This window comes from Pseudophryne corroboree, chromosome 6 (assembly GCF_028390025.1).
Source record: "Pseudophryne corroboree isolate aPseCor3 chromosome 6, aPseCor3.hap2, whole genome shotgun sequence".
In the NCBI taxonomy this organism is placed as follows: domain Eukaryota; kingdom Metazoa; phylum Chordata; class Amphibia; order Anura; family Myobatrachidae; genus Pseudophryne; species Pseudophryne corroboree.
The window spans coordinates 529671752-529699588 of NC_086449.1; the positions used below are offsets into that span (position 1 = coordinate 529671752).

General features: G+C 43.2%; 1 protein-coding gene across 5 annotated transcripts in view; it reads left to right on the plus strand.

Annotated features, from left to right (window-relative positions):
* The window catches only part of HAL (histidine ammonia-lyase), a 96149-nt gene that overhangs the window by 18853 nt on the left and 49459 nt on the right, over nucleotides 1-27837 (plus strand). For all 5 annotated transcript variants that reach the window (XM_063927582.1, XM_063927583.1, XM_063927581.1 and 2 more), the window contains exons 8-11: nucleotides 1801-1838; nucleotides 2906-3031; nucleotides 7435-7574; nucleotides 9652-9699. In XM_063927582.1, coding sequence (XP_063783652.1) covers nucleotides 1801-1838; nucleotides 2906-3031; nucleotides 7435-7574; nucleotides 9652-9699 — 352 coding nt within the window. The remainder of the gene's footprint in view (nucleotides 1-1800; nucleotides 1839-2905; nucleotides 3032-7434; nucleotides 7575-9651; nucleotides 9700-27837) is intronic.

Sequence of the window (27837 nt, forward strand, 5' to 3'; positions counted from 1 at the left end):
GGCATTGGATCTCCTGTCGTCTCAGGAGCTTTGCCACCCTTAGGGTAAACTGCTTTAGGACATCCCCAATGTTAGGACTGTGGATCACTATGGACCCTGATGAAGAAAACAAGAGTTATGGTAGCTTTTTTTTATTTTATTTTTAAAAATGGTTTATTTACTTTTCTTCGAGGTCCATAGGATCCACAGGGCGCCTACTCCAACGCACCTGTCTTGGGGATATATATATATATATATATATATATATATATATATATATATATATATATATATATATTTTATTTTTTATTTTTGTTTCCCATTTGGATGGCTCTCTCCTGTGCTGTGTGGTAGAGTGTGTCTTGTATGTTCAGGTCTTCTTTCTCTCCTGAAATCCTGCTCCTGCCTTGGGCTTGTTAACAAAACTGGCTTCCCTAGGCAGGGGGTGGGGTATATGAGGAGGAGTAGGACTAGAGCATCCCGAGAGCTAAAAGCTTAACTGTGTGGTGCCCAGTCAACTCCTACCACTTACACCCCAATGTATGGACTATGAATCCTATTGACCTAGAAGAAAAAGAGTTAACCATGTTAAGTCTACCTTAAGTCTTGTTTTTCTGATCTATAACTGTAAGGATAGTGAGGTAAAAGAACATTATACTTCTAGGGATATATTTACTAAAGCTTCTAAAACCAACCAAAAACAGACAAGTAGTGGTGTTGCACATGGCAACCAAACAGATATCAATTTCTAGAGTGCAATAGAATATTGATAGCTGGAATCTGATTGGTTGCTATTGAAATACCACAGTTTGTTTTTTAGAAACTTTAGTAGATATACCTCCCAAGCACTGGCATCTCCTTGCTAGGTAGTGACATGCGCTGAGCCATTCCTGTCATACTAACGAATACGCCAGAGTTTTGACTGTGTAAGTATATGAAAAATACAAAGAATATATTAAAAATATCATCTTCTTTGTAGTATTCTAATACATTTGTAAACTCCGTTTTTGTGCCTCACTTGCCTATTTTTTTCCACACATCTTTGATCAAATCTGACCACTTTTCCAGCATTATATACTGCTGCACCTGTGTATAATGCCCACATGGACCCTTGGGCTCATATATTGTGTGTCAATCTGGCCCTCAGTCATTTACCTCACCCATATGTCCCAGTTGCTAGGCCATGGTAAAGCTGAATCAGCCAATCATTATAATGCAATTGGTATATTGTGTTTAGCTGCTATGGATGTAAGTATTCAGTCTCTGTCCTTAGCATTTCTGCAGCTCTACAGCATTTTAAAGTAATATAGTGTATTTTTTCTTTTGTTGTCTGCTGTGAGTATGAATGTACTTGGGCTTAGATATTAAACTTACCAAAGTCTCCTTGTGGTGAGCTCCTATTTGAATACTGGTCATTACAATAACGTCTGGACATTTGGTGTAATCACTGAATAAGTGAACAAATAATTTCTTCCAAATTGTACAAATCCGGCCAATGACATGATGAAAATGTAGAAAGATAGCTCGTCTATTAATGTAGGATGGGCCCAGTATTGCCTGTAATTCTGTGCAACTTTTATCAAACTGGCATATGAAGCCAATTTACCATATTTGTCTTAAAGTAATGTTTGCAGTCTTTATTTATTGCCTTCAGACATTACATCATTCAGCATATAGTGGCCTGATAGTATTATATACTTACCAGACTGTGTATTTATTTTATTTTTTCATAATACAATGAATAAATGCTGGCAGGCACCACTGTAGAAAATGGAGAACTGTGTTCAAATGTGTTGTTTTTTGTTTGTTTTTTCCTTTTAGGGATCTTCAAGTCAATCTTGTACGGTCTCATTCAGCAGGTACATGTATATGTTGTATAGAAATGGAAAACAGTGCTTATTGAGAAAGAAGCTAACACACATAAAAAATGGAATTGATAAGATTTATCAGTTTAATAAAGTGCACTTATACATACAAAAACATATTAAAAGATAAAAAATGAAATTATGCAGTAATAAAAATAACAGCTTATGCCAGTTCCAGGTGTTCGTTTAAAATAGGGAATTAGTAGTATTTCAGTCCTGTTCCTATAATGAGCTCCAAATAGTGGAGCAAGTTGCACTGTCCAATGGTGTATACTTACCAGCTCTGAATAGCAGGGTCCTTAATTGACGGAAGGTAATCACGCTCTATCGTCCCTTGGAGTCGTGGTAGATGGTAAAAGTTGGAGCAGTGCAGTAGATGGTCAATCCATAATGTAGACGAAGATCTGGTTCAGGATATAGAAGTAACGCTGCAATATCCACAATGGTCCTGGCTTGGGGCAGTAGCAAGTTGCGCGTTTCGCTGGGGCCTTCCCAGCTTTTTCAAAGGTGACTAATGAGTATCTCGGGCCATATATTTCTACCCAAGCTAATATGGCTGGTAATCAGTGCACCTGTAATCAATTCCATCTGGCTATAAATGTTATTAAAACACATTAATTCTATTATAAGAAAGAAGACAGATTCTATATTCTATGTATACTAAAGGTTAAGGACACATTCAAGGATTAATAATTATAAACTTACTTGTGGCTCATGTGATGTAAAAATCAAATCACATGTCTACTTATGGTCCAATAAACACACCTCTCTTCTCTTAGTCCGAGGAGAGTGATCGAAAAATAACCTAGCTTAATGACAAGCTTTCATATTTGTTATGGGCAATTGGCCTTGCCTAGATAATTCCTATTGGCTGTATTACAGTCACATGACCACAAGATAATGCATTTCTAGTCAGCTACATGCGGTACCACGTGATCCCCCCAGTGGCATTCCGCAAACGCGGCATTGTTAGAGATGCAAATTTGTATGTTGCTCTATGATGTTTTGTTTGCCTGTGTGTAGTGTATATAACTACTTTTATTACATCAATGCATTAACAGGAGTTGGAAAGCCTCTAAGTCCTAATCGTACCCGCATGCTTTTGGCTTTAAGGATCAATGTCTTGGCAAAAGGATATAGTGGGATTTCCCTAGAAACACTTCAACAAGTGATTGAAGCATTTAATGGTAAGTCTGTAAGACAAGCATTATACATGTAATTAAAAAAATCCAATTTGCATTAAATTGCTTTGTTTTTGTTATTGTGACTATTCCTAAAGCCATGGTCTTTGATACAGTGCTCAATGTGAGGTAGTATATGGCGGTATGATATACTGACACTTCCCCTGGCTCCCCCAACTGCCTGGCAGATTCATAGGCCCAGCAAAGGAAGGGGGGGGGGGTGTATTTACAAGGGACACACTTGTACCGGGACCCAAAAAACCTGTGCCTCTGCATTGATCAGCATTACGCAAGCGTGTATGGGGTACGGGGCAATACAGTTGTTTTTCTTGTTTAATTGGCGCAGCGTGCGTGTCGTCCCATCGCACCACTGAGATGCAGAGGAGATGAGGCACAAAGCGAAGCAGCCAGAACAAGAAGACCCAGAATAAGGTAAGTGTAGGGGCTGGATCCAGAGGATGCTAGGGGACTGGAGCTGGAGAGATAGATGAGGGCATGGGGGAGGTGCAGAGACACTTTACAGCTGAAGGGTGCTGGAGAGACAAATGGTGACTGGAGCTGGAGAGACACTGTATGTAGCTGGAGAGACAAAAGGGTGCTGGAGAGACACTGGGGTGCTGGAGAGATAGAAGGGAGCTGGAGAGACATAAGTAGGCTGGATGTGGTAGCTGCAGGCCCAAGCTCAGACAGTTGCAGTGTATTTAGGAGATGAGAGGGAAGCAGGGCTGAAAGGTGCAGAAAATGAGAGGGAAGTAGGGAGTGACAGGTGCAGTGAGAGGGAAGTGGGGATATGTTTTATATCATACTGCATAGTACTAAAAAGAATGCAAAATGAATCTCCTATTATCAAGATTCTAGACCCTGGCCCGTTCTATTCAAAAATCTAGGTGTGATACAGAAGATAGGCATTATTAAGGTTCACAGGGTCAAAAGGTCGACACAAAAGGTTGACTTTTAAATGTTTGTGTTATTTTGTGTTTTTTTTTACACATATTTCAACCAAATTTGTTGAAATGTGTCCCCACGTGGGTTCGCTTCAGGCTCACTTGCTCGTTCCGTTCGACTTCACTTGCCACAAATTTACTAAAGGTAATAGTTTGTGACATGAATAGTAAATGCAGCTAAAGTTTTAAAAACTAGGAAAAACCTAAGAAACATGTGTTGGCGTTTTTCATGTCGAACATTTGACCATTTAACTGTCTATCTAACAACCAACTCTTCAAAATTCATATTCTCCAAATGTTCAGTATGTTCTCTCAGAATAAACAGCATAAATATCAGCTGGTAGCAAACTAATCAAATATTATCTTTGGGGTTTTTTTTAATGAAGAATTGTCATAAATGTTCTGGTTTTAGCATTATATTTCACATTGTATCTAGAGAATGGTTATTTGTTTTCATGTGGCAGCATTTCAGTGAAATAAACTTAGTGAGCCATTTATGAGGCTGATCTGCATACTAAACATTTTTATGGCGATTTTAAAGATTAAAAACTTAATACATTGAACTACTGTAACTACAGTATTATTGGCTAGCTGTGGAAGACAAAAACGCACATAGGGGAAAATTGACAGCAATTTGGTAAAATTGTGGCTCTTTTGTGATTTATATGTAATAGATATACCATTCTTGGAAGTGTAGTTGTGCTCTGATATATATTACATTGGGTGTAGTACGGCTGACCGGCGGTCTCCTGACCGCCGGTCAGCTTACCGACGCCGGGATCCCGGCGGGGAGGGGCGAGTGCAGCAAGCCCCTTGCGGGCTCGGTGGCGACCTGCGGTCACCACAGGTTCTATTCCCACTCTATGGGTGTCGTGGACACCCACGAGTGGAAATAGTCCCTGTTGGTCGGCATGCCGACCATCGGGACAGTGACCCGTCGGGCTGGTGGAGGAGGAGGTCATGTGACTGTCGGTCAGCTGACCGGCGGTCACATGAATACCACCCATTACATTGTTCAACCACCAAAGAGTAGTTTATCGATCTTATAAAATGGCCCCTGTTGTGACTAAATGGGGTGAAGTAGATACAGACTAGGAAGAAGAAAAATAGTTCAGAATAGGCTGTTTTTAATGTGAATTGTTTTTACTGAATAAACATGCAACTGGATAACTGTGTAAGTAAATAATATAGTTGAAGTTGTTCTGTCAGAACTATGTATATCTGTCAGTGAGGAAGGGACAGGGGCGTGGCCAGAACTTTGTCGGTCACATATACCCCTTTCATATTTCCAATGCCGGATCCCACCCAGGAATTGAAAACTGGTCCTTTCCGGGTGGGATCTGGCATTGGACCCTAACAGCAGGCTTCCCGATCTGGCAATATGCTGGATCAGGTTGCCACACTGGCAGGTGCGGAGCCGGCATCGTGGGCGGTGCTAGGCTATGAGCTCATCTCCGCGCTGCCTCTTCCTATGTAGTGAACGGTTCCCGGGTCGCATCGACCCGAGAACCCAATTACACTGCCACTGACTCGATATTCATCCCAGGAATAACCCTTCTTATTACCCGGGAATTCTCCATGACCCCTTTCACATCTCACAGTGACCCGTGTCGACCCGGCAATATGCCGGGTTGATACTGGGTTATTTTTGCGATGTGAAAGGGGTAATAGCAACAGTTTGAAGGGTCCCCGTCCCAATGCTTCTAGAGAGAGACCTCTCTGCAGTAGTTGTTCATTTTATGCCCTAGTTCAGTGGTTCCCAAACTTTTTTGAATCACGACGCCCTAGAATATCTGAATTTTTTTCACGGCACCCCCTAGGCCAATAATTTCTTATTTATAAATTTAGGAAGAAATATTATATTAAGTAGATTGTGTTTAAATGTCATCCTTAGGCTCAATTTTGTGGTGAGGGACAAGACGTGCTTCTGATTGTCCCCATATTTTATGACTGACAGCCACCAGCACTAGTTTTGCCTTTTATATTGACCATAAATAATTTGACTTGGTCCTGGACCACCAATCAAAGGCACCCCTGCAAGTGTCCCGAGGCACCCCAGGGAGCCACGGCACACAGTTTGGGAACCACTGCCCTAGTTTATTTTCTGAACCCATAGCAGTGCCTTAATGTTATGCCCCTTATTAGTGCCCTAGTTTATTTTATGAACCATTGTACTGTAGAACCCTAGTTCGTGTTATGTCACATTGTAGGGCTGCCAGTACACTTTATGCAACACCGTAAACACATGTCACATTATGACATTACAATGTCCCCAGTTCATATTCTGCCACATTACAGTGCCCCCAGTTCATATTATGTAACATTATAATACCTTCCAGTTCATTTTATATACCATGTTACAATGAGCAGGTCTAGGGGCATAACTAGAACTATTGAAGGCCGCAAAGCTAAAGTTTGTAAGGACCCCTGGGTACCCCCTCCCCCCCAATAAAGGCAAATATATATAACATGTTACTTTGACAGGGAAGGTGGGTCCCATAACAGCTGCACTCCCTGCATTTATGGTAGCTACACCCTTAGGCAGGGATGTGCTGCCTTTCTGTCAGTAGTCTCTGTATTGTTTACAGTTGATAATGTGACAGTTGGAAGTGTACAGTTACGCCAGAAACTGTGTGGTCATTGGGAAATAATGCACGGTCATATGATCTAATGTGTCCAATCATGTTACTGAGATTTATGTCATTATAGCATGCCATATTATACACACACACACACACACACACACACACACACACACACACACACACACACACACACACACGAGAATGGTTCAATAAATAATCAATAGAGTATGGCCTTGGTACAGAATATTTTTTTCACACAGTCACCATACTTATCTAAGCAGTTGTTCCAACGGTACACCAAGGCATTTATCTCAGATGGCCGATGTTCATTCCCGCAGGTGATCCAATGCTGCTACTTTGGATGCTGCAGCACATCACACAAGCGTGCAGGAGGTGTCACAAGACACATGCTGCTGCTTTTGCATATTGTTTGTATAGCAGCTGCATCCACAGAAGCAGATGCTATACAAACTGCGTCCATCTCTGAATCTGAGATAACTGCTACTTGCAGTGGCACAGGCATCCCTAGATACCAGTGCCAATGGCAGCAGTTTGAACTAACCTGCTTTCGATGTTGGAGTTTCAAACCTGTCGCAAATCAACAGCAATTTTAATTTTACTCTCCAAACCATTGAGTACTAAATCCGGAGGTTTGGAGGCCAAAAATGCTGAAAATTTGTTTCAGACTTGCAAAAAGTGTCACATTCCATTACATTTCCCCCAATCTTATATTATTTTCTTTGTGTTCGTCTCTGGAGACTGTGTTTGGTTATTCGCAAACAAGAACCTTGTAATTAATTACAGTGGTTAATGCATTCCTAGTTGTATTATGTACACTGATTACTGAAATGATTTGTTTTATTTACTCCCTTTTTTCTAGCATGTTGCTTGCCCTACATTCCAGAGAAAGGGACTGTTGGAGCTAGTGGAGACCTTGCACCTCTCGCTCATCTTGCTTTAGGCTTAATAGGAGAAGGCAAGATGTGGTCACCCAAAAGTGGCTGGGCTGATGCTAAATATGTAAGACAGATACAGTATGCTGCAATCTAACTTACCTCTACTTTGCTTTGTACTGAACTTTGTATTAAAATATGCGCTGGGGGTATATTTACTAAAGTCCCGATTTTGAGTTGGTGTTTTTTTTTCAAAGTGTCATCTTGGGAATTTACTAAACACAAATCTCGGCAGTGATGAGGGCATTCGTATTTTTTTTGAAGGCAAAGAAAAAAAATATGAATGAATACACCATCGGTCAAACATGCCTGTTATTTTATACAACTCTGTAATTTACTAAAAATTCGAATTCACAATCACTGCCGGCAATAGCCAAACACTGCCGTGAAAAAATACAAATCGTAAAAAAAAGGAGTTTTAAAATAGACCTGTTTTTTTTTTTACCGTGTTCTGATAGGCATGCACGGTTCCGTGAGATCCGTGCATGTTTATCAGTGGGAAGGGGTGGGAAAGAGTTAAAAATCAGAAAAAAAATGGCGTGGGGTCCCCCCTCCTAAACATAACCAGCCTCGGGCTCTTTGAGCCGGTCCTGGTTGTAAAAATATGGGGGGAAAATTGACAGGGGTTCCCCCATATTTTAACAACCAGCACCGGGCTCTGCGCCTGGTCCTGGTGCAAAAAATACGGGGGACGAAAAGCGTAGGGGTCCCCCGTATTTTTAACACCAGCACCGGGCTCCACTAGTCAGAGAGATAATGCCACAGCCGGGGGACACTTTTACTTTGGTCCCTGCGGCCCTGGCATTAAATCACCAACTAGTCACCCCTGGCCGGGGTACCCTGGAGGAGTGGGGACCCCTTAAAACAAGGGGTCCCCCCCTCCAGCCACCAAGGGCCAGGGGTGAAGCCCAAGGGCGGCGGATGGGGGGCTGATAGCCTTCTGTGTAAAAATAAGAATATTGTTTTTTGTAGCAGTACTACAAGTCCCAGCAAGCCTCCCCCGCAAGCTGGTACTTGGAGAACCACAAGTACCAGCATGCGGGGGGGAAATGGGGCCCGCTGGTACCTGTAGTTCTACTACAAAAAAAATACCCAAATGAAAACAAAACACACACACCGTGATAGTGTATAATTTTATTAAACATATGTTGACACGAAGCAGTCGGTCCTCTTCTCCAGTAGAATCCCGGGATACCTGTAAATAAAATTATACTCACAAACAATCCTGTGTAGATCGGTCCTCTTCTTTAAATTTGTAATCCAGGGATTACCCGAACCACGCACTGATAGGGGATCCATGTTTACACATGGACCCCCTTTCCCCGACTGGCGGGACCCCCCGTGACTGCTGTCAAAGAGGGTCCCTTCAGCCAATCAGGGAGCTTCACGTCATGGCACTCTCCTGATTGGCTGTGCGCTCCTGAGCTGTCAGTCAGGCTGCGCACTATAGATACAATGTAGCGCATAGGCGCTCCATTGTATCCAATGGTGGGAACTTTGCGGTCTGCGGTAGACCGCGAAGTTAAGTGGGGTCACTCTTGCGATCCCCTCGGAACAATCTGTGCATGCTCAGTCAAGTGGCAGGTTGACTATGCATGCGCTAACCCTGGCTTCTATGGACTGCAGCCGGTACAGTCCTTAGATGCCGGGGGATGCGCATGCGCAGTTAAGCCACCGCTTAACTGCGCATTTGTAGTTCCGGGACCTGGCTGACAGCGGCAGCAGCGGCGCTCTCATCTCCCAGGACTTGGCCCGTGGCATCCCCCCTCCTACTGAAAGGTAGGAGCCGCCGCTGGTCACAAGCACTGGTTTTGTCTATTACATTGACTATAAATAATTTGAATTGGTCCTAGAACATCAACCCAGGGCACCCCTGCAAGTGTCTCTGCACCCAGTCTGGGAGCCACTGCAATAGTAAATTTAAATCTAGGTATATGATCTCTCTCTTCCCACTATTTTCAGGAAAATCAGGATAAAGGTTAGAAAAGATGGGGTTTCCCATTCTATATTTAGAAACGGGTATGTAAATATTACATTTCTTTAAAACAAAAACAATGAAGAAGAGCTAATGGCTTTTCTATATGATTCAGGAAATGTGATTGTGAAGTCCAACCCTTTATATAATTTTTTTTATTGTTATGCAGGTTCTTGAGGCTCATGGACTAAGAGCTGTGTCTTTAAAACCGAAAGAGGTAATTTTGCTAGGAACTAAAATATTTCCAAGTTTTCAAATCAAAGGATTATGGTGGACATTCCGAGTTGTTCGCTCGTTGCCGTTTTTTGCAACGCAGCGATTAGGTGGAAAATGCGCATGCGCACGCAGCGTGCATGCGCTAAGTTATTTAACACAAAACTTTGTAGATTTGCTGGTGTTCGTGCGACGCTTTTCAGTCACACTGCTGATTGGTGAGTGATTGATAGGAAAGGGGCGTTTCTGGGAGGTAACTGAGCGTTTTCCGGGAGTGTGCTAAAAAACGCAGGCGTGCCAGGGAAAAACGCAGGAGTGGCAGGAGAAACGGGGGAGTGGCTGGCCGAACGTAGGGCGTGTTTGTGACGTCAAACCAGGAACTAAACAGACTGAGGTGATCGCAATCTAGGAGTAGGTCTGGAGCTACTCAAAAACTGCATGAAAATTTTTAGTAGCAGTTCTGCTACTCTCTCGTTCGCTATTCTGCTAAGCTAAGATAAACTCCCAGAGGGCGGCGGCCTAGCGTTTGCAATGCTGCTAAAAGCAGCTAGCGAGCGAACAACTCGGAATAACCACCTATATCTTAACTAAGGGCTGGATGTAATGGTGCCCAAGTTCAGCGGCTGTGTAGAATGTTGCCCGAACACTGACTTTTTTTAAAGGGGCAATCACTTACAAGGCAAAACCATGCCTTGTAAGTGATTTCCCCTTTAAAAAAAACAAATCTAAGTTCAGCCGGCATTTCGCACAGCTGCCAAACTCTGGCGTCATTACATCCGACCCCATATCTCTTTTGCAATAACGTTTGGTGGTTTTTTTTGTACTAACTCTCAACTGGTTCTAGTGGACCAGTACAATATCCGAAAGACCAATTGTGGGTATAGTGGAACTCGGTTACTTTCTAAAGTGTTATAGCTAAACAACGTTATAATAAAAAATCATGAGCTAGTATGATCATGATTTGAGCTTGTGTCTGTGTTGCAGTATTGACAATTAGTACTGTATGTATCATGCAAAAAATACACAATTGTGTTGCCTCAATGTCATCTATACCAGAACCGGGATAAGGTATGGGGCACAGGGGTTTCAGTATCCCCTGGGCCCCCCTCTCTCAGGCAGCCCCCACATACTCCTGCATGTTGGTCCAGGAGTCTGCCACTCCTTTAACTGATGAGGAGTAGTGGGGAGGAAGTCCATGTGTGTTGGCTAAGAACCCAATGTGGAGGAAATAGAAAAGGACATGCTGCTGTTGTGAGCAGGCATAGATGCAACAGCTCCTCCCCAGTGTCACTGACTTACATGGGACAATTGAAATCTACAGAATATACTTTAATATTCAACACGTTTGGTCTCTTTGCTGCACCCTCTGCAGTGGTGGTGGTGTGCAGAAGGGGCAGGCTCAGCAGCAGCAGCAAGAGCAAGTGTTTGCTGCTACTTCATTGTGGAGGCTGGCTGTGCAGAGCTGCAGCTACTGTACCTGTGTGGCACAGGCTGGGGGCCCTAAGAGAGAGTAGCCAGCTTCTCCAGGGTCCCACCCAGAAACGGGTCCTTCCCAGGTGCAACCCGGCATTGGACCCTTTACACACTGGCTTCCCGAATGGCAATATGTCGGGTCGGGTTGCCATTGGAGGTGGGGACCATGGTGGCATCGGGGGCAGAGGTAGCACTGGGAGATGAGATCATCTTCATGCAGCCTCTCCCTATGTAGTGAAAGTGTCCTGGGTTGCATTAACCTGGCAACCCGTTCACACTGCACCTGACCCGGTAATAACTTGAGAATAACCCTTCTTTATTCCCGGGTTGAATAACCGGGTCAGGCGACCAGGGAATTCGGCAGTGAGCCCTTTCACACCGCACAGCGACTCGCGACAACCCGGCAATATACTGCAAAACGTAAGTATTATCTGCAGATATCTCCCTGTAATTATCGCTTTACTAGAGGTAGAATGATCCCGCATGGACCTCCCACTCCAGATCCAGATCTTGCTATCACAGTTGTGGACAATTTACCTTAAGTCTGAATAAATACAGTCAATTCATAATGTAAATGAATCATGAAAAAAATTACTAAGGTGTTGTTTTTTTACATTTTTAACAAAGCTCTCGCAGCAGCAGCTGCATGGCAACAGTTGCCACACTGCTGTTGGGTGAGAGCTGCAGATGGAGAGCAGTAGAATCTGTCCTCGTGCTCTTCGAGAGGAGGCTCCATAGCACACAGCAGGCAAGCCAGGGGGTTTGGTGCTGATAAGAGGGGGGAGGGACTTCCAGTCTTAAATTACTCGGGCCCCCCAAAGGCTTAATCCGGCCCTGATCTATACTATGTGGCAAATACATTTGTTTCTCCTACGTCCTAGAGGATGCTGGGGACACCAAAAGAACCATGGGGTATAGACGGGATCCACAGGAGACATGGGCACTTTAAGACTTTGAAAGGGGTGTGTACTGGCTCCTCCCTCTATGCCCCTCCTCCAGACTTAAGTTTTAGAATTGTGCCCAGTGAGACTGGATGCACTACAGGGGAGCTCTACTGAGTTTCTCTGAAAATACTTTTTTGTTAGGTTTTTTATGTTCAGGGGGGTTGCTGGCAACAACCTCCCTGCTTCGTGGGACTAAGGGGAGAGAAGTTATGACCCACTTCTAGTGAGTTTAAGGGCTCTGCTTCTGGCTACAGGACACCATTGGCTCCTGAGGGTTTGATCGCTGGGTACACTCAGATGCTCGCTCCCACAGCCGGCCGTCACCCCCCCTTACAGTGCCAGAAGACAGGTGAGTAGAAGAAGAAAGAAGACTTCAGTGACTGTATTTTCCTGAGGTACCGTGCAGCGGACGGACGCTGCGCGCCAAGCTCCTGCTTACTCACACAGCACTTCTGGGTGCGGGGGGTGGGGGGGTGCAGGCGCCCTGGGCAGTTTAAAATACCTCAACATAAGTCTGGCAAGAGGGGACATTACTGTATAATACTGTCCTAACCCCTGCCAGTACACTCCAAAGAGCGGGACGGAAGCGCGCCATTAGGGGGCCGGAGCTTCGTCCCCACAGTTCACTCGGCGCCATTTCCTCTCTGCTAGCTGCAGAGACACTGGTACTTCCTCTTCACTGCTGACTAGTATCAGGGTGCAAAACGGGGTGGGGGGGGGGGGGGGGGCCAGGCTATTTGGTGCAATGTTATATAATATAAAAAGCGCTACAAGTCTGGGGCATTCTGGTTAAAGCTTCTGACCCATTGATTTGGCGCTGGGGTGTGAGCTGGCTGATTCCCTTTGTTTTGTTCATATGTTTGTAAATCCAGTCATCAGGACACAGACATGTGAGTTCACTGCTGTGCAGTTTTTATTCCATCACCAACTCCAGACACACTGCACCCTGGACCACCCACTTCCCAGCATCCCCCTGGTCCCAGGGACCATCACTGAAGATTCAGGCTTACACAGATTAGTAAGGGAGTGTCTACAAATATTAAGCATTCTAATACACTAACATCACATCCTCTTTTCTTTAAAGATAAGCCCTGTACGCTTCAATGCAACAATTAACAACGTCATATTAAGAACATCATCTAACACGTTTAAATGAGTCTCTCAGGTCTGCATATTTCCCATTTGGGTCTTTCATACACAGTCTGTGTTTCATCTACCATGTTGGACCTTTCTAGTATCGTGGTTTGTTCACCATTATGAGGATCATCATACATGTCAGATGAAGGGTATTCTTCAGTCATGTTGTCTTCATTATGGTTAGGTTGAGATCTTAAATCCACCCGATTTTTTCTTACTTCCGTTCCACGCTCTGTACGTATAGTATAAGATCTTGGTGCTACTTGTGCTTGCACAATACCTTTCTGCACCCAAATACCTTTCTCGTGATCTCTGAGACGGACTTGGTCACCCGATTTTAGATCAGGTAAGCTTTTTGTTCGCCTGTCATGGAACAGTTTCTGTTTCGCCTGTTGACGTTCCTTACTCAGTCTGACCAACGCTGAGTTATGTGTATCAAGCAGTTCATCATGTATCGGGAGATTTGCTCTAATCCTCCTTCCCATCAGCATTTGTGCAGGAGAAAGTCCATTCTATAAAGGTGTACTGCAGTAGATTGAAAGACTTTTGTAGAAATCTTCTTTACCTTCTTGAGCTTTTTTCTTCACCTCAGGGTAGTTAGAGTAATAATCAGTCACAACAATGTACATTTTCCCATTACAATCAAACAAATCTGCACCAACTTTCTGGTACGGTCTCTCTGGCACTGCGTGAGGACTCAGTGGCTCGACTTGTTGTTTCGATCTCTACGTAAGACATAATTCACATGTAGCTGTAGTCTGTGCTATGTCTTAGTTCATTCTTGGCCAATACATAACTTCACGCGCTCTCCGCTTACATTTTTCTTCTCCTAAGTGGCCTTCATGTATCTTGCACAGCATAGTTTTTCTTAGTCATGCAGGTATGACAAACCTATTGCCTTTGTAAATAATACCATCGACAACTGTAAGGTCACTGCGGTACATCCAATAATCATGGATAGACAGTGGGCACCAGGGACGTGCAGTGAGCTAAATGGCTCAGGAGGCACTGGCTAACCCCAGAGCCAGATTTACATCCAATATATGAGCCAAAGGGTACATCTGGGCATTATACACAGGTGCAGCAGTGTAAACTCCTGGAAATCTGGTGAGTTTTGATTAGAGATGTGTGGAACGGATACACAGGTGAGGCACTGCCTCACCTGCCATAGACTTTTTATTCCAGAGTTTGGGCTATAAAAATTATTAGAATAATGTAAAGAAGATATATTTCAAACAAATTATCTGTATTTTTCATATATTTTATTCAGTTAAAACTCTGGTTTAAACGTAAGTATCACAGGAAAGTGTCTGCCTCACCTGCCTCACCCCACCGCACGTCACTGGCGGGCACGCATGTTTTTCTGCTGGCCAACCTTTCAGAATATCTTTCAACACTTTCATTGTGTCATCTGTCTCAGTTTCTTTCCTAATCTGTTCTTGTCTTGCAAGAGACACTGGTAGAGAAGCTACGATCAAATTAACATAGGCTTCTATCTCTTCATCCATCAGACTTTTGGAACCTTCACTTTTGTCCACAGCACGAGAAAGTGTATCAGCAATGTACATGTATTTGCCGAGACAGTACAGCAAGTGTACATCATATTTCTGTAGTCTGATAAGCATTCGTTGAATTCTCATGGGACAGTCATGTAATGATTTAGTCATGATAGCTACCAATGGCTTGTGGTCAGTTTCCACTGTACATGTTTGACCATACACAAACTGATGAAATCGCTCATATGCATATGTGATCGCTAGAAGTTCTTTTTCTATCTGAGCATACCTTGTTTCAGCACTTGTCAGTGCTCTTGATCCATAGATTATTGGTTGCCATGTATCCTCATGTTCTTGTAACAGCACTGAACCTAGGCCAAATTGCGAAGCATCTACTGAAATTCTTATTATTTTCGCAGGATCAAAGAATTTTAGCACTGGTTGCTCTGTAATGATCTATTTCAAGTTTTGCCAACTTTCTTGTTCATGTGACCACATCCACTCGTTATCTTTGTCCAACAACCATCTAAGAGAGGCTGTTCATTCAGAGAGTTGAGAAATAAACTTTCCTAAGTAAGAAATCATTCCTAGAAATCTTCTGACGTCGTATTTGTTGTTAGGACGTTCCATGTTCACTATGGCTGATATTTTCCTTGGGTCTGGTTTTACACCTTGATCCGATAACCACATCGCCCATAAAGGTAAGTGTATTCACACCAAATTCACATTTTTCCTTGTTTAGCTTTAGATTCACTTTCTTGACAAGTTCCATTACTTGTCTCAATCTAGAATCATGTTCTTCCTTTGTAGATCCCCAGACAATAATGTCATCCATCATTGTTTCAACACCTGGAATATGTTCAAAAATCATGTGTATCTTTTTGTGATATACTTCTGGAGCAAACAATATTCCATATGGTAGTCGAAGAAATCTGTATCTACCTTCTGGTGTAATAAATGTACAAAACTTTGAGCTGGCCTCATCTAGCTTCATTTGCCAGAATCCTGAAGATGCGTCCAATTTACTGAACCATTTTGCTCTCGCAAATTGCGACATGATTTCATCTCTGGTTGGTAGTTTGAAATGTTCTCGATTTAATAGCTTTGTTTAAATCTCTGGGGTCTAGACATATTCTGAGTTGTCCATTTTTCTTTTCAACAATTACTAAGGAGCTTACCCATTCAGTAGGCTCATCAACTTTCTGTATCACACTAAAGGCTTCCATGCGATTTAACTCTTGTTTCAGTTTTTCTCTCAGCGCAAACGGCACTTTTCTACAGGGGTGTATCACTGAAGAAACTTGCGTGTCTATATTTATTTTATGCTCTCCAGGCAAACAACCTAGACCTTCAAACAAGTCTCTGTATTCTGTAAACATCGATTTGCAGTCATCTTCTACTTGTGATGTCACCATAAAAACTTTCTTTAGCAAGCTTAGTTTCTCACAGGAACTTAATCCTAGATTCGGTTGCACATTTTTAGCCACAATCAGTAGAGAGGTTTTAAACTGTTGTCCCTTATATTTCAGTGTCACTAAGAATGTACCTTTCACAGGAATTTCCTCCCCAGTTTACCCTGTAACTTTCACTTTGGCTGGATGAATTTTAGGTTTTACTCTAAACGTCTAATAGTCTTGAAACGATATTAAATTCACCTGCGCGCCAGTATCAAGCTTAAAGGGAATGACAATCTCGTTAACACTTAAAGGGACAATCCATTCTTTCTTATCTGCACTGCAAAGTTCAATGCAATCCACAAAGAATTCCTGTTTGTTTAACAGCATGCACTTTGGTTATTTGACTTTTCATTTTACAGCATTTGGCAAAGTGATTAAGTCTACCACATTTCATGCAGGTTTTACCATAAGCAGGGCACATTTTAGGATTGTGAGCATTTCCACATCTACTACACATTTCCTTGTTAGACTGTGGCTTAGACTGCTTCATTCTTGAGAATGGAGGTTTGCTTGGCTCTGTTTTCTGCACTACCTGCACTACGGGTTTGCTTGGCTCTGTTTTCTGCACTACATCAGCTTCCTTGTGTAACTTTTTGGCTTGAAATCTAGTTATTTCTGCAGATCTGCACATAGTCGCTGCCTATTCTAGTGTTAGGTCTTGCTCTCTCAGCAATCTCTCTCCATTATCAAGTCCATTATCAGGTATTACACAGACAATACGATCTCTAATCAGTGAATCCTTTAAATCACCAAACTCACAGGTTTTACTGAGTGACTGCAGCTCTGTAACATACTGATCAAATCCATCTCCAGACTTCTGGTCACATGTGAAAAACTTATATCTTTCATATGTCACATTTTTCCTTGGCACAAAGTAATCTTCAAACTTTTGCATTATAGAAGATAGCACCATATTCTGCCCCTCATCAAACTGAAAACTAATATAAATGTCCAGCGCATCCTCTCCTATCACATGGAGGAAAATGGATGCCTTAGTTTTGTCAGCCTCTGTATCAGCTCCACATGCAGCAAGATATATATTAAACCTTTGCTTAAATCTTTTCCAGTTTTCAGACAAGTTACCAGACATCAGCATGCCGGTTGGAGGAGCTAGTTTATCCATGGTTACTCACTGTTTGAAGAGAGGAGCACATGGCAGGCTTTGCAGACACTGAGTATCACAGCCTTACAGACTTCTGCAAGATTCTTTCACACCCTGAGAGCACTAGCAGTCCAAGTTAAACTTCTTCTGACACCATGTTTTGTTCATATGTTTGTAAATCCAGTCATCAGGACACAGAGACATGTGAGTTCACTGCTGTGCTGTTTTTATTCCATCACCAACTCCAGACACACTGCACACTGGACCACCCACTTCCCAGCATCCCCCTGGTCCCAGGGACCATCACTGAAGATTCAGGCTTACACAGATTAGTAAGGGAGTGTCTACAAATATTAAGCATTCTAATACACTAACATCACACCCTTTGTGTCTCTCTGACAGGCTTCTCTGTGGATCTATCCCCTATAAGCCCAGTGTGTCTGTGGGTGTGTATTACACGTGTGTCGGCATGTCTGAGGCTGAGTGCTCTTCACAAGAGGAGACTGTATTAGAGACGCAAAAGGCGGTGGGGGTGACCATGTCGGCACCACCGACTCCTGATTGGGTGAATGTATTGAATACTTTGAATGCTAATGTAGCTCTTATTAGTAAAAGATTGGACAAGTCTGAGTCTCAGACCCAAGCATGGAAGAAATCTGTGGAAGATATGTTATTACAAGTTCAGGTCCCCTCGGGGTCACAGAAACGTACGTTTACCCAGTTGGCAGACACTGATACCGGCACTGACACTGATTCCAGTGTCAACTATAGTGACTCCAGATTAGATCCTAAATTGGCAAAGAGCATTCAGTACATGATTGTGGCTATTAAAGAGGTATTGCATATCACTGAGGACCCTGCTATTCCGGATAAAAGGGTCTCTATGTATAAGGAAAAGAAATCTGAGATAACGTTTCCTCCCTCTCATGAACTGAATACTTTATTTGATAAAGTCTGGGAAAGTCCTGACAGAAAATGTCAGATTCCCAAAAGGATTCCGGTAGTTTATCTGTTTCTCACTGGGGATAGGGAAAAGTGGGAGTCACCCCCCATTGTGGACAAGGCCCTATCGCGGTTGTCTAAAAAGGTGGCTCTTCCGTCACCTGACACGGCAGCCCTTAAAGACCCTGCAGATCGTAGGCAGGAGGCTACATTAAAATACATTTATACGACCACAGGTACACTACTCAAGACCGGTCATTGCCTCTGCGTGGATGAGTAGTGCTATTAAAAAGTGGGCAGATAACTTGTCATCGGACATAGATTCCCTAGATAGGGATAACATCCTCTTGGCGCTGGGTTATATCAAGGACGCGGCAGTTTACCTAAAGGAAGCTGCGAGGGATATTGGCCTTTTGGGATCAAAGGTCAATGCCATGGCAGTCTCAGCTAGGCGAGCATTATGGATTCATCAGTGGAATGCTGATACTGACTCTAAGAAAAATATGGAATCCCTACCGTACAAAGGTGGTGTCTTGTTTGGTGACGACCTCGCTGATTTGGTATCTACGGCTACCGCGGGTAAGTCATCATTTTTGCCTTATGTGCCTTCGCAACAAAAGAAGACACACCACTATCAAATGCAGTCCATTCGGCCCAATAAATACAAGAAAGGGCGAGGTTCTTCCTTCCTTGCGGCTAGAGGAAGGGAAAAGGGTAAAAGATCTCCAGCCGTGGCAGGTTCCCAGGAGCAGAAGTCCTCCCCGACTTCTGCCAAATCCAGCGTATGACGCTGGGGCTTCTCTGCGGGAGTCCGCACTGGTGGGGGGCACGTCTCAAACTCTTCAGTCAGTTCTGGGTTCGTTCAGACCTAGACCCATGGGTTTTACAAATAATATCCCAAGGGTACAAACTGGAGTTCAAGACGTCCCCTCCTCACCGATTTTTCAAATCGGCCTTGCCAGTTTCTCATCCGGACAGGGAGGTCATTTGCAACACCATACAAAAGTTGTGTCAAAATCAGGTTATAGTCAGGGTTCCCCAGTCACAACAGGGAGAAGGCTTTTATTCGAGCCTGTTTGTGGTTCCGAAGCCGGATGGCTCGGTCAGGCCAATCCTAAACCTGAAATCCCTCAATTTCTACCTAAAAAAAAATTTCACATTCAAAATGGAGTCTCTTCGAGCAGTGATCTCCAGTCTGGAGGAAGGGGATTTTATGGTATCGGTGGACATAAAAGATGCCTACTTGCATGTTCCCATTTATCCTCCATCAGGCTTACCTGAGGTTTGCACTTCAGGATTGTCATTACCAATTTCAGACGTTGCCGTTTGGTCTATCCACGGCTCCGAGAATTTTCACCAAAGTAATGGCGGAAATTATGGTTCTCCTTCGCAAGGAAGGAGTCACAATTATCCCATACTTGGACGATCTCCTGATAAAGGCGAGATCCAGGGACCAGTTGATGAAAAACGTTGCCCTGTCCCTGACAGTTCTTCAACAACACGGTTGGCTCCTGAACTTGCCAAAATCACAGTTGATTCCGGCAACAAGGTTGTCATTTTTAGGGATGATACTGGACACAGAACTACAGAGTTTTTCTTCCGGTGGAAAAGGCTCAGGAACTTCAGACCCTGGTCAAACAAATTCTGAAATCACCAAGAGTGTCAATCCATCAGTGCACTCGGTTGCTGGGGAAGATGGTGGCGACCTACAAGGCCATTCAGTTTGGCAGATTCCATGCCAGAGTTTTTCAGTGAGACCTGTTGGACAAGTGGTCCGGATCCCACCTGCACATGCACCGGAAGATAGTCTTGTCTTCAAGGACCAGAATATCACTCCTATGGTGGCTACACAGCTCTCACCTCCTGGAGGGGCGCAGGTTCGGTATCCAGGATTGGGTCCTAATAACCACGGATGCAAGTCTCCGAGGATGGGGTGCAGTCACGTAAGGGGTAAACTTCCAAGGAAGATGGTCAAGCCAGGAAACTTGTCTCCACATAAACGTTCTGGAGTTAAGGGCCATTTGCAACGGCCTTGTGCAGGCGGAACATCATCTTCGCAATCTGCCCGTGCTGATTCAATCGGACAATGTGACAGCAGTAGCGTACATAAACCACCAGGGCAGAACAAGAAGCAGAGCAGCAATGGCAGAAGTCACAAAAGTTCTCCGCTGGGCAGAGAAGCATACAAGAGCGCTGTCAGCGATCTTCATTCCAGGAGTGGACAACTGGGAAGCAGACTACCTAGGCAGATACGATCTCCAGCCAGGAGAATGGAGCCTCCATCAATAGGTCTTCACAGAGTTGACAAGTCGTTGGGGAATTCCTCACATAGACATGATGGCGTCGCGCCTCAACAAAAAGCTTCAGAGATATTGTTCCAGGTCGAGGGACCCTCAAGCAATGGCAGTGGATTCACTGGTGACACCATGGGTGTTTCCGTCGGTGTATGTGTTCCCTCCACTTCCTCTCATTCCAAAAGTTCTAAAGATCATAAGAAGAACAAAGGTTCAAGCAATCCTCATTGTCCCAGACTGGTCAAGGAGGGCTTGGTATCCGGATCTTCAGGAATTACTCATAGGAGATCCCTGGCCTCTTCCTCTACGCGAGGACCTGTTACAGCAGGGGCCATGCGTATACCAAGACTTACCGCGGCTATGTTTGACGGCGTGGCGGTTGAACGCCAGATCTTAGCACGGAAGGGTATTCCCAGTGAAGTCATTCCCACACTTCTTCAGGCCAGGAAGGGAGTAACTTCTAAACATTACCACCGCATTTGGAGGAAGTATGTGTCTTGGTGTGAATCCAAGAAGGCTCCTGCAGAAGAGTTTCAGCTAGGATGTTTTCTCCACTTTCTACAAGCTGGTGTAGAGGCGGGCCTAAAGTTGTGTTCAATTAAGGTTCAAATTTCAGCCTTATCGGTTTCAAAAACAATTGGCCTCCCTCCCAGAAGTTCAAACTTTCGTGAAGGGTGTGTTACACATCCAACCTCCATTTGTGCCCCCGTGGCACCGTGGTGTTGCAGTACCTTCAATCGCATTGGTTTGAGCCTTTACAGTCGGTGGAGTTGAAGTTTCTCACTTGGAAAGTGGTCATCCTGTTGGCTTTGGCGTCCACAAGGCTGGTGTCTGAGTTGGCGGCCTTGTCTCATAAGAGCCCTTATTTAATCTTTCATGAAGATAGAGCGGAGTTGAGGACTCGGCAGCAATTTCTGCCGAAGGTGGTTTCATCTTTCCACATGAACCAACCTATTGTGGTGCCAGTGGCTACTGCCTCTTTCGTTGAGTCAAAATCTTTGGATGTGGTCAGAGCTCTGAAAATCTATGTCGCCAGAACGGCTCAGGTTAGGAAAACCGAAGCTCTGTTTGTCCTGTATGCTCCCAACAAGATTGGGTGTCCTGCTTCCAAACAGACCATTGTACGCTGGATCTGTAACACGATTCAGCATGCTCATTCCACGGCCGGATTGCCATTACCGGATTCGGTGAAGGACCATTCTACTAGAAAGGTGGGCTCTTCTTGGGCAGTTGCCTGAGGGATCTCGGCATTGCAACTTTGCCGAGCTGCTACTTGGTCGGGTTCGAACACTTATGCAAAGTTTTACAAGTTTGATACCCTGGCCGATGACAACCTCGAGTTTGGTCGATCGGTGCTGCAGAGTCATCCGCACTCTCCCGCCCGTTCTAGAGATTTGGTATAACCCCATGGTTCTTTTGGTGTCCCCTGCATCCTCTAGGACGTAGGAGAAAATAGGATTTTAATACCTACCGGTAAATCCTTTTCTCTTAGTCCGTAGAGGATGTTGGGCGCCCGTCCCAGTGCGTACTGTATCTGCAGTTATTATTTCTGATTACACACATGTTGTGTTACGTTTATTGTCAGTCTGTTGCTGACATTGGTTCATGCCGTTGGCTTGGGTTCTGTTGAATGCCACGTTGTGCGGCATGTTTGCAGTGTGTGCTGGTATGAATAACACCTTAGTTTAACAATAAATCCTTTTCTCGAAATTTGTCTGTCTCCCTGGGCACAGTTCCTGTAACTGGAGTCTGGAGAAGGGGCATAGAGGGAGGAGCCAGTGCACACCCCTTTCAAAGTCTTAAAGTGCCCATGTCTCCTGCGGATCCCGTCTATACCCCATGGTTCTTTTGGTGTCCCCAGCATCCTCAACAGACTTAGAGAAAAGGATTTACCGGTAGGTATTAAAATCCTATTTTTCCCTTTATATAAATTGTACGTCATGTTTGTAGAACATTGGTATTCTTTTGATTGGCATTGTCATACAGTTTCACTTAGGATTTTCTGTGAATGCCAGCAAATGACCTTATTTCACTTTAGCAGTACTTGTACAGTGCTCCACCCGACATTGAATATTCTATATAATAATTATGCACTGCTACAATCCTTATTCATTCTTATTTCAAGCTTTGTTTATACTACGTATTCCAAAAGCAATGTGTATATATGTGCCTTTATGGACAGATTAAACCCTGTGTGGGCTACTGTCCAGTGTCCTAACTATATACTGACGGTATCAGATTTTCAACTATTACATTTATGCTTAACAACATTCAACACTGCTTGTGTGCATACTTGGGCAACACTAGCATAAATCAACCAAATACATTTGCTGATTTCTGGGTTTCCCATGATATTGAAGGCTGTTGCTAGGATCAAGTGCACCATTGTACTGTATATCTGCTGCACTGTCATGGGATCTTTTCCTACTGGCCTAAAGTGGAAATTCTGGTGATTCATTGAGAAAAGTGTTTTGAAATGTTTAATTAACAACACTAAATACATAAATTAATAAAAGATTGTGATTTGTGACAAAAATGTTTGTAATTAGTCTATTCAGACAATTCTGTATTAACCAGACCCTGCAAGGTTATCTTAACAGCGCAGCAACTTAAATCAGTCTGTCATAATGTTACTTGGTCAAAGCAGTTTAGTATTAGTACTAGGGACAGCAGTGTGTAGATCCAGGCATACATAGACACCATGGCCCTCATTCCGAGTTCGCTCGCTAGCTGCTTTTAGCAGCCGTACAAACGCTAAGCCGCCGCCCTCTGGGAGTGTAACTTAGCTTAGCAGAAGTGCGAACGAAAGGATCGCAGCACTGCTACAAAAAAAACTGTGCAGTTTCTGAGCAGCTCCAGACCTACTCCTAGGTTGCGATCACTTCAGACTGTTTAGTTCCTGTTTTGACTTCACGAACACACCCTGCGTTCGGTCAGCCATGCCTGCGTTTCCCCAGGCAGGCCTGCATTTGTATCTGACACGCCTGCGTTTTTCCACACATTCCCCGAAAACGGTCAGTTACCTCCCAGAAACACTCACTTCCTGTCAATCACTCTGCGGCCAGCAGTGCGACTGAAAAGCGTCGCTAGACCTTGTGTGAAACTACTTTGGCTGTTGTAAAAGTACGTTGCGCGTGCACATTGTGCCCCATACGCATGCGCAGAAGTGTCGTTTTTTTTGCCTGATCGCTGCACAGCGACCGAAAACAGCTAGCAAACAACTCGGAATGACCACCCATATTCTATGAGCCAAGTTCTGTTTAACTGTCGCCAAGGCTTTAGAAAGCATGCCACTTTAATATACACCAGAATAATGAATCGCCAAGACCATTTCTCTATCTTTCTATTGGGTCATTGGACCCTAGTGTATAGAGCCTCCTTTAGAGCTTTGACACTTGAGATCATTTCAAGTTTCTTTTCCATACTCTCTCACAGCAATTATATTCCTTATTCAACTGAGTAGAGATGGGTAGAAAAAAAGCACCCCTGTGGGGTATTTAAGTTATCACCTCACTTCTCCTGGTGTCTTGTTCTTCTCTCAGATAAGCATAGCAAGTTAGCTGCTAATGATTCCTTTTAATCATACAGTATGTGGTCAAAGTAGCATATATGGGACCCTCAACTAATGCAGATCTACTGAACCAATGGAATCTCAATTCAGTTTCTCTAGATAATTTCATCAAAGGGTCACCAGAGAGCCTCCCAATGTTAAAATATCAAGTCCCTTTCATAAACGCAAAGGAATGATTTTGAAAAAGATTACAACCGTACAGGTTGGGACAATTGTCTATTTATAGAGTTGGTGCAAGTCGTATGGTGTTCCAGTGAAATACATCACCATGCCAACATTTTTGAGGTGAGAGCGATTTGGAGAACGGTTCAACACTTTCAAACTTTCTTGCTATACAAAAATATCAAGATCTTCAGATAACAGGATTTAAGATCTCACAAGCAAGGCCCTCTCTTTTTGATTGTTATTATGTAATCTCCAGCTTGGATACATGTAAATTTGTGGATTTGCCTGTAACTGTCTAATGGGGTCACCTTTGTACTATCTGTATGTCGCTATGGATCACTTCTAGTGTCCTTGGATAACTGTTATTCGGTCTGCCTCAGATAGATTTGATGGCAACCAAATATTTCAGTTGTGCTCTCATCACAGGGTTATCAGAGCAGTGTCAATATGTGTACTGTCAGAACTATGGAGCTTATAGTTAAGGGTATGTTTTTCCTCCCATAATTCACATGCTGAAGAACTCAAGAAGGAATCGATGGAGATCATAACAGTGCTTCAATTTGGTTATTGTAGCCTGTTATTTACAGTGGCTTGGAGAATGCTTCTAGGAGAACCTTGGAGATTGAACAGTTTTTTGGTGGTGGTGGGTGTTTTTTTTTTTTAAGACACACCGGGGTCTTCGATAAAGTAACTGATGTACTTCTTCAAGCATGGAAAAATTATTCTACCATTGCTTAGTACAGAATCTGCAAAGTATTCAGTTTGTGGAGTAAATCTAAACTAGATGATGCTGTCTTTTGGCAGAGTAACTCTGGATTTTCTTGACAAGGACTTGGCTCTCTTTGGTGGTCATTCCGAGTTGTTCCCTCTGTAATTTTCTTCGCATCGCAGCGATTTTCCGCTAATTGCGCATGAGCAATGTTCGCACTGCGACTGCGCCAAGTAAATTTGCTATGAAGATTGGTATTTTACTCACGGCATTACGAGGTTTTTTTCTTCGTTCTGGTGATCGTAATGTGATTGACAGGAAGTGGGTGTTTCTGGGCGGAAACTGTCCGTTTTATGGGAGTGTGTGAAAAAACGCTACCGTTTCTGGGAAAAATGCGGGAGTGGCTGGAGAAACGGAGGAGTGTCTGGGCGAACGCTGGGTGTGTTTGTGACGTCAAACCAGGAACGACAAGCACTGAACTGATCGCACTGGAAGAGTAAGTCTCGAGCTACTCAGAAACTGCACAGAGAAGTCTTTTCGCAATATTGCGAATCTTTCTTTTCGCAATTTTGATAAGCTAAGATTCACTCCCAGTAGGCGGCGGCTTAGCGTGTGCAATGCTGCTAAAAGCAGCTTGCGAGCGAACAACTCTGAATGAGGGCCTCTGTTCTAAAAGTTCGGGTGTCTCTACTCTAAATATCAAATTAGCACCAAAATATCTTATTTTCCAGTTATTCATGCTGTGAAAAGGATATTTATGAGTATTAAATCTTTTGTGCCACCACTGAGACATGTATTGGTCTCAGAAGTCTAAATAGAAAGTTTTTTTTGAACCTTTATAAGATATATATCTCAAATTGATCACACTTAAAATACTTTCTTATAACAATTTATCTACTAGCAGAGTTGATGAACTACATGCTCTGTGGTTATTTGACATGCTTACAATGGATTTGGAAACCCTGTTCTATTGATTATACGTCTGTGGTACATCCAATTAAAGGACTGCTGCAGCTATGAAACTGAAATAAGAGTTTTATACTTCGTTAATTTTTTCCCAATATTCCGACCCTTGTTCTATGTTTCTGTGTTTCGTAGGACACCAGAAGGAAGGAGGACCTTCTATACCCTCCAAGGGTATTTCTTTTACTCATCTCTACAGAGATGAATAAGGAGGTTAATCTATTTTAAGGGCTACAAAATCATATTAATGGTAAGCATAATTTTCTTATATTGTAGTCTTGTCCCTCTTTTACATTCTCCCATCCTGCAGGGAAAACCCCGTGCTTGTGTTTCTTGCATTCCCACAAGTAAGGGTGTGTGTGTGTGTGTGTGTGTGTGTGTGTGTGTGTGTGTGTGTATATGTGCATGTATATGTATGTATGTATTTGTGTGTGTGTAAATATATATGTGTGTGTGTGTGTGTGTGTGTGTGTGTGTATGTATGTATGTATGTGTATATATATATATATATATATATAGAATGACGAATGAGGGCGGCACTCACGCAGGCTTATGCATGTGTAAAAAAGTCAGTTTAATACTCCGACATGTTTCGGAGTATTAAACTGACTTTTTTACACCTGCATAAGCCTGCGTGAGTGCCGCCCTCATTCGTCATTCCATATACTGAGGAGCAACACCTCTGGGAGGACACCGCAGCATTGAAATTCTGTCTAAGAGGAGTGCCGGGATCTTCTGCACATATATATATATATATATATATATATATATATATATATATATATATATATATATATATATATATATATATGGAGGTAGGGAAGAAGAACAAGCGCCATATGGTGTAGTAATTCAGGACACATATAGGACCGAAAGATGAGTATAAATTTTGTAAGTACCGGATAACGTCTTGGGATTAGGCCTGTCAGTCTCAGTTTTTCACATTGGCTGTCCCCACCTTTAAAAATAATAAGCAGGGGGTCAGTGCAGGGAACCCAACGCGTTTCGTCACATATGACTTCTTCAAAGGGTAGCTAGAAAAACTGAGACTGACAGGCCTAATCCCAAGACGTCATCCGGTACTTACAAAATTTATACTCATCTTTCGGTCCTATATGTGTCCTGAATTACTACACCATATGGCGCTTGTTCTTCTTCCCTACCGCCACAGAATCGCATGACTGAACTTACCTAGGTCATACACTGAAGAACTGAGCTGCCACTAAAGAGGTTTGGAAGGTGTTTACTGAATATAGAATCCTCGCAGGAAGGCTAAAGACACGGACCCAGATACGACTAATTGAGTCGCAGCTTTTAGACAATTTGGCAAATCCCCCCTTTGGAAAGGGATTTTCTGATCGTTGGACAAGCGCACCGACCTATAAACAAATTTCTACATATATATATATATATATATATTATACCATTAGTTACTGTAGGAACAAAAAGCTCCACTGTAATGATGAAAGGCAGGATCATGTTCTGGGCAGGACATCCCAAGAGTGGCTCAGCTAATGCTGGATAGATGGACCAGATGTTGATATGATAGTATTCCATTTAACTACAAAGTGGAATACTTCTGCTCAATGATGAGTAATTAGAAGCTGTGAAATTTAATCTAATGTACCTGTTTCCTCAAATAGGTTAAAAGCGGAAAGGGTCCAGGTGCTGTCAGCAGTGTCATACTGGCCAAGGCAGTTGTGGTATTATTATTATTATTATTATTATTATTATTATTATTATTATTATTATAATAATAATAATAATAATAATAATAATAATAATAATAATGGCCCTTGTGAAAGATAGGTTATCAGACAGTTTGATGGGTTATCAGATAGTGTGATCAAGACCATACTCAGGACAAGAAACCTGTTTCGGTTCAGAAT